This window comes from Sus scrofa, chromosome X, assembly GCF_054392235.1.
Source record: "Sus scrofa isolate SSC_HxYL_T2T_F1_AM1 chromosome X, Sscrofa_HxYL_maternal_Yorkshire_Landrace_v2.0, whole genome shotgun sequence".
NCBI classification, from domain to species: domain Eukaryota; kingdom Metazoa; phylum Chordata; class Mammalia; order Artiodactyla; family Suidae; genus Sus; species Sus scrofa.
Window position 1 is genome coordinate 135,786,027 of NC_139401.1, and position 7,127 is coordinate 135,793,153.

The window sequence follows — 7,127 nt, forward strand, 5'->3', positions numbered from 1 at the left end:
TCAAAAGTTCAACCCAGCAGCATCCTTTATCTATGAATTGGAAAAAATAGCGTGAAAGACCCAACTCCTCGTGTGAGCCTCAGCCCTCCTGGGAAGACCACCTCCCCTCCCGTGGGCACAGCAGCAGCGACAACAGTGCACGACAGCCCAGGGAGCTCTGTGCGGCCCCTGATACATTGTCAAAGACATGGCCTTGTTTTTCCTCCCATTCCCGAGGGGTTTTTAAAGGTTGTATCGAGATGCAGTTTACATACCAGGAAACGGACTCGCTCAAGGATTTTTGGGACGTTTACCGCGTGGTGCCGCCATCGCCATGATCCAGTCTGAGATCTTTCCATCCCCCCATCACATCTCTCCCCTGCCCGTGGGTACCCAGTCCTCTTTACCACCCGAGCCCCTGGCGGCCATGGGTGAGCTTCCTGTCTCTGTGGGTTTCCCTGCCATGGACAGTTCCCGTAAGTGGAATCACACAGCATGCAGGCTTTGGGGACCTGCTTCTTTTCCTTGGTGTGAGGCGTTCGAGGGGCGTCCACGTCGTAGTGTGACTCGGCACTTTATTACTTTTGGGGGGGTGGGGGTGGGGGCGGGGGGGCGCACGCTTGGCATGTGGAAGGCCCCGGGCCAGGGATCAAACCCGCCCCACAGGCGTGGTGTGCACCGCAGCTGTGGCAACACCGGGTCCTTAACCCACTGTGCCACACGGGAACTCGCAGTACGTCATACTTCTGGTGGCCACCCCGTGGTATATAATGTGTGTCTATACCACCTCTTGTTTGTGCACGTCTGGGTGATTTCCACCTTGGGGCCATGGGTGAATAAGGCTGGTAGGGGCATTCACATCTCAGATTTGGGGTGTACATATGTCTTCAGGGCTCTTGCATAGATACCTAGGAGTGGGGTTGCTGGATCAAATGATAGTTGCGTGTCTCATCTTTTGCCGAAATCGTTTTCCCAGGGGGCTGCACCATTTTACATTGATTACATTCACATGCACCACCAGCCGTGTATAAAGGTTTTAATTTCTCCACATCCTCACCAATATTTGCTGTTTTTCCTTTTAATAAATTTACAGCTGCCCTTGTGGGTGTGAAGTGATACCTCTTTGTGGTTTGGAGTTGCATTTCCCTAATGACTAATGATGCTGACCGTCTTTTCATGTGCTTTTTGGCGATTTGTGTATCTATTTTTGGTAAATATCTATCCATGGCCTCTGATATTTTTCTTTTTTCTTTTTATGGCTGCATTTGCAGCATGTGGCAGTTCCTGGACTATGGGTTGAACTGGAGCTGCAGCTGCAGGCCAACGCCACAGCCACAGCAACATCAGAGCTGAGCCACATCTACAACCTATGCCTCAGCTTGTAGCAACGCTGGACCCTTAACCCACTGAGTGGGGCCAGGGATTTAACCTGCATCCTCACAGACACTATGTCAGGTTCTTAACCTGCTGAGCCACAACAGGAACTCCTGTCCTCTGCTATGTGTTTTTTTTGACTCTTTGTTATTGAGTTGGAAGACTGCTTCTGGAGACTAAACACATATCAGATATGTGATTTGCAAACTATTTCTCCCAGTCTAGGACTGCTTTTTTTTTTTTTTTTTTGTCTTTTTGCTATTTCTTTGGGCCGCTCCCGCGGCATATGGAGGTTCCCAGGCTAGGGGTCGAATTGGAGCTGTAGCCACTGGCCTACACCAGAGCCATAGCAACTCGGGATCCGAGCCGCGTCTGCAACCTACATCACAGCTCACGGCAACGCCGGATCGTTAACCCACTGAGCAAGGGCAGGGACCGAACCCGCAACCTCATGGTTCCCAGTCGGATTCGTTAACCACTGTGCCACGACGGGAACTCCCTGTTTTGTTTTTTTTCAGGGTCACATCTGTGGCATATGGAAGTTCCCAGGCTAGGGGTCGAATTGAAGATGCAGCTGCCTGCCTATGCCACAGCCCCAGCAATGCCAGATCTGAGCCGTGTCTGCGACTTACACCACAGCTCATGACAATGCCAGATCCTTAGCCCACTGAACGAGGCCAGGGATGGAACCAGCATCCTCATCGATACTAATCAAGTTAATAACCCCTGAGCCACAATGGGAACTCCTTGACAGTATCTTCTGAAGAACAAAGCTTTAGAATTTTTATGCAATCCACTTAATCAGTTTTTTTCTTTTACAGATAGTGCTTTTTGGTGTTGTATTTAAGAACTCTCGTAGTTCCTGATGTGGCTGAGTGTGTTAAGAACTCAGCACTGTCTCTGTGAGGATGTGGATCCCATCCCTGGCCTCACCCAGTGGGTTAAGGATCTGGCGTTGCCGTGGCTGTGGTGTAGGTGAAAGATGCAGCTTGGATCTGGGGTTGCTGTGGCTGTGCTGTGGGCCTCAGCGGTAGCTCGGATTCATAGGATTGGGTTCCAGGATGCAACATCTGAGCATGGTCATGTTCCTTATATAAAATTGCATATAATGCAGTTGGCTCCACATCTGCTGATGCAAAACCTATGAATTCGACCAACTCTGGATGGAAAATCTTTGTATCTCTTACATTTAGGTCTCTGATTCATTTTGAGTAAATCTTTGTGGATGGTGTGAACTCAGGATCTAAATTCATCTTCTTGTATGTGGGCTCCAATTGTCCTCGCACCATTTGTTGAAAAGACCGTCCTTTCCCTAGTGAATATCCTTGACGTCTTTGTCAACAATAAATTGACCAGAAATGTAAGTATTAATGTCTAGATTCTCTGTTCTGTTCCATGGATTTGTATGTTTATCCTTACGCTGGTACCATACTTAATAACTGCTTTATTGTTGGTTTTGAAATAAGGAAAAGTCTTTCCACTTTTTTCTTTCAATATTATTTTGGCCACTCTGATATTTGCATTTCCAGATAAATTTTAGGATCAGTTTATTAATTCCTGCAAAAAAGCCTGCTGGAATTTTAAGAAATGTGTTGAATATATACATCAACTTGGAGAGTATTTCATCTTAACAATATTGACTTTTAAAATCCAGCAACATGAAATGTCTATTCATTTAGATTTTTAAAATCTTTCCTCAGCAGCTCTCCTTGGTGAGGACCTGTGTTGGTTTTTTTGTTTGTTTGTTTGTGGGGGGAGGTTGCCTTTTTTTTTTTTTTTTTGGCCTTTTAGGGCCACACCTGCTGCATATGGAGGTTCCCAGGCTAGGGGTTGAATCAGAGCTACAGCTGCCGGCCTATGCCACAGCCACAGCAACGCGGGATCTGAGCCACATCTGCTACATTTGTCACAGCTCACAGCAATGCCGGATCCCTAACCCACCGAGAGGGGCCAGGGATCAAACCCTCATCCTCATGGATACTACTCCAGTTCATTTCCACTGAGCCACAATGGGAACTCCCAGAATGTGTGTAGCTTTGATTATCTTCCTACTCGTGAGTTGTCTACCATGGGGTTATGGGTCTTGACTATACTACATCTTCTCTCCCCCAACCCATGTCGTTGTGGTTCCTCCTTTCAGAGCTTTTCTGCTAGTCCTCAGGGTATTCTCATCAATAGTTGCTCCGTAAACAGTTGTAATTTTGGTGCCCCCGGGGGAGCAGGTGAGCTCAGGATCTTCTCATTCTGCCATCTTGGCCAGCTTAGATCTCAGGGGGTTAGGGATTCGGCATTGCTGGGAACTGAGCCCCACATCAGGATCCTCAGCCCAGGGGTCCTGCACCAGGAAGACAAGATCCCAGGACATGTGCCTTTCAAGGCCAGTGGGGCTTACTTCTGCGAGAGCCAGACGGCTGGCAGAAATAGAGAATCCACTCTTAAAGGGTGCTGACAAATCTCACATGTTCTGAGATCTAAGGTAGAAGTAGTAATTTGAAGGAAAAAAAAAGCCTGGGAGAGACCCACTTGCTGGTGTTGGAGAGCCTTCCAGAGAGGCCGGAGGCAACTGAGACTTCTCCTAGGGCCAAAGATACTATTAGCAAAACAAATACTTTTGGGAGTTCTTTCTACCATGGAACACTAGTGCTGGCAAGCACCATTGTGGAATCTTCCCTCTAGCTTGTTAATGCTAGGAACTGGCTGTGCCCACCAGAGGGCCCAAGACCTGGCCCCTCCCACCAGTGAGCCAACGTTAACTCCAGGACCCCCTGCGCCCCAGCCTTGCCCCCCTGGACTGAAGGGTTGACACCAGCTCTGGGACACCTGGGCTCTTCAGCTAGAGACTTCAGGACATAGCTCTGCCCACCAGTGGGTACAAAATAGCTCCAGGTCTCCCCTGGGCCCCAGCCCCACCAACCAGCAGGAAGATGCCAGCCCTGGAACCACCACAGCCCAATAATCAGCCATGTCAGAACCCGACCCTTCCATGAGCGGGATGGCCCCAGCCCCAGGAAACCTAGAGCCTGACCTTTCCCACCAATGAGCCAAAACCAGCACTGGGATACCTGGGGCCTCTTATTCAGCTGCCTCAGGATATAAGCTCACCCAGCGGCCGGCCAGCGGCAGCTCTAGGACATCACAGACTCCATAGCCAGCAATGTAAGAAACTGGGTTCACCCACCAGCAGGCTGACACCAGCTCCAGGACCCTCACCCCCACAGCCAGGCACCCCATGACTTGGATCCACCCTCCAGTGGGAAACACGAGCCCTGGGACACGTGGGGAGCTGACTCATGACACAGCTCCACCACTAGCAGGCTGGTACCAGGACCAAGACAACACAGGCCCTGCAGCCAGTTGTGCTAGGACCCAGGCCCACTCACCAGCAGCCATCAGCCTCTGAACCATGCAGGAACAAGAGAAGAAGGCTTGCTTTCGGTGCCTCTACTCCAGACTGTAGTGGAAGTCCTAGCCAGAGCAATGAGGCAAAAAAAGAAATGAAAGACATTCTTATTGGAAAGGAAGAAGTAAAACTATCTCTATTCTCAGACGACAGGATCTTCTGTATAGAACACCCTGAAGAATCCACAAAACACCCTTAGCCTTGATGAACAAATTCAATCGAGGCGCAGCCTACACGATCGACACACAAAAATCAGTTGAATTTCCATGGACCAGCGGGGAAGAAAAATCCATAATGACAGTGACGACAGTTCCATTTCAGATAGGATCAAAAGGAAGAAAATACACAGGAATACGTTTCGCCAAGGAGGGGAAGAATTTTGCACTGAAAACGACGAATCATTGTGGAAAGAAATGAAAGATGACCTAAAAAAGCTGGACGGTGGGAAGACAGCAGGAGTCATGGACTGGAAGACTTAGCACTGTTAAGGTAGAAATCCCACCCCAAGTTGTCTAGAGAATTCATTCAATGCCTATCAAATCCCCAGTGCCCTGCTTTACAGAAGTGTCACAGCCAACGCTGAATGCATCCGGAATTTCCAGGGACCTTGACTAGCCCACGTCATCCTGGAAGAGAAGGAAACAGCTGGAGGACTCGCACGTCCCTATTTCAAACCTTAGGATAAAGCTCCAGTTATCAAAGCTGGGTGGTACCAGCCTAAGGGGAGACCCGTTTGCCAACGAGAGAGAGGTAAGAGTCCAGAACTAAACCCCGAAAAGCCATTCGTGGGTATAAGCCCAGGAGAACGGAAAAGAGGTGTTCAAAGAGGAGCCTGGACGGAGGGTTCACCACAGCCTCTTCCCAACAGGCACAAGGCGCGAGTCCCCCAAACGTCCAGCGAGGGACGATGGCATCCGCCGCCTAAGCGATGACGAGAGTCAGGCAGCGGACCGCCATTCAGCCAGGAAAGGACCGTGGTGCCGCTTCGTGCCATCAGGGGAGGAACGCTGATGCCAACGTTATGCGAAGGGAAAGCTGCCAGACACAGAAGACCACCTGCTTATTGGAGGGGTGCCTCTCTAGGAACAAGGGTCCCTGGAAGCCGGTGAGCTGTTGCCTGGGTACTCCAGGGGCGGGGGGGGGCGAGGTGTGTGGGGGTGGAGGGCACTCAGGAGGGGGCGGGGGGACAGACGGCTTGGAGGGTACAGGGTTTCTTTGCGGGGGTGGGGGGGCGCCAAGGTTTGGGAAGTAGATCGTCGTGACGGTGGCCCGGCCCCACCAGTGTATTCTTGGTGCCCCTGGATGGTCCGCCACTGGTCCTCTTCTCGGGACCAAGCTCCCATCCCGGGCAACGTGAGAGTTCCCTCGGAAAGAGAGGGTCCCGGGAGCAGGGGCGGCAGGGTCCTGCCAGCGCCATTTCGGGGCAGGCCCAGGCCTGCGGGGGGTCGGGGTGCGGGGTGCGGGGGTGCGGGGGTGCGGGGTGAGGGTGGGTTCCGGGCGAGCAGTGACCTCCCCGGATGTACGTGTCAGAGCGCGAGCACCCCGACCAATGAGGGGCCGCCCCGACCCGTGGTCGCTGGGCTACGCAGTGGAGGCCCGAGGGGAGCGGTTGTCTTGAGACGTCGCGACCAGCTGGCACCTCCCAGGGCACCTCGGCGCACCTCGTGGCACCTCTTGGAGCTCATCGCGCTGCACCCCACGGCAGAGGTAGCTAGGCCCGTCGGTCGGTCCGTCGGAGAAGGCGCCCCCAACGCCCAGCCGCCGCATGCCCGGGAAAAGGAGCCGTCGAAAGTCACCCGGTCGCCAGGGGCGGACCTGCGCCCGCACCACCCGAGCCGGGCTGTCCGCCTCCGTGAGCCACATGGAGCGCCTCCTGCGGGAGGGCCCCTACGCCCAGTGCCTGAGCTCGTCCGCCCGGGTCTTCCTCGCGGCCACCATCGAGTACCTGACGGCCAGGGTCCTGGAGCTGGCGGGCGACGAGGCCCAGATTGTGGGTAGGAGGTGCATCACCCCAGAGCTGGTGGCCATGGCGGTCCACAACAACGCCCTGCTCAGCGCCTTCTTCGGAACCCTCGCCATCTCGCAAGTGGCCCCGACCCAGGAGTAGCTGCCCGACGCGCCCTGGATGTCCTGGCCCCAGCCCCTCACAGCCCCGGAAGCCCCGGCCTGCCTCCCTGCCTGCCTCCTCGGGCAGACTCGTTGCCAGGCAATACACGTGTTTAAAGAAACCCTCGTGCGTGCTTCGGTCACTCGGCGTGGGGGTGGGAGGCGGCGGGGCTGGGACGTCGCTTCCTGGAGGGACAGGGGGCGAGAGTCGGGCCGGGGGTGGGCGAGGGGTCGGAGTCGGGCGGGGGCAGAGGGTGACAGGGCCTGG

At 53.5% G+C, this 7,127-nt stretch overlaps 1 protein-coding gene and 1 long non-coding RNA gene across 2 annotated transcripts; both read left to right on the forward strand.

Annotated features, from left to right (window-relative positions):
* The first annotated feature begins 327 nt into the window (after positions 1 to 327).
* On the forward strand, positions 328 to 2,720 carry LOC146394844 (uncharacterized). The gene is made up of 2 exons (XR_014835216.1): positions 328 to 455; positions 2,547 to 2,720. It is a non-coding gene; the product is annotated as an uncharacterized LOC146394844 (long non-coding RNA).
* A 2,711-nt stretch (positions 2,721 to 5,431) lies between these two features.
* H2AB3 (H2A.B variant histone 3) lies at positions 5,432 to 6,981 on the forward strand. The gene is made up of 3 exons (XM_021080445.2): positions 5,432 to 5,503; positions 5,622 to 5,858; positions 6,284 to 6,981. The coding sequence occupies exon 3, from the start codon at positions 6,519 to 6,521 to the stop codon at positions 6,858 to 6,860; it is 342 nt and encodes a 113-aa protein (XP_020936104.1). The 5' UTR covers positions 5,432 to 5,503; positions 5,622 to 5,858; positions 6,284 to 6,518; the 3' UTR covers positions 6,861 to 6,981.
* The last annotated feature ends 146 nt before the right edge of the window (positions 6,982 to 7,127 follow it).

Coding starts and splice junctions, on each gene's coding strand:
- H2AB3 (XM_021080445.2), top strand. CDS start 6,519: ATGCCCGGGAAAAGGAGCCGTCGAAAGTCACCCGGTCGCCAGGGGCGG.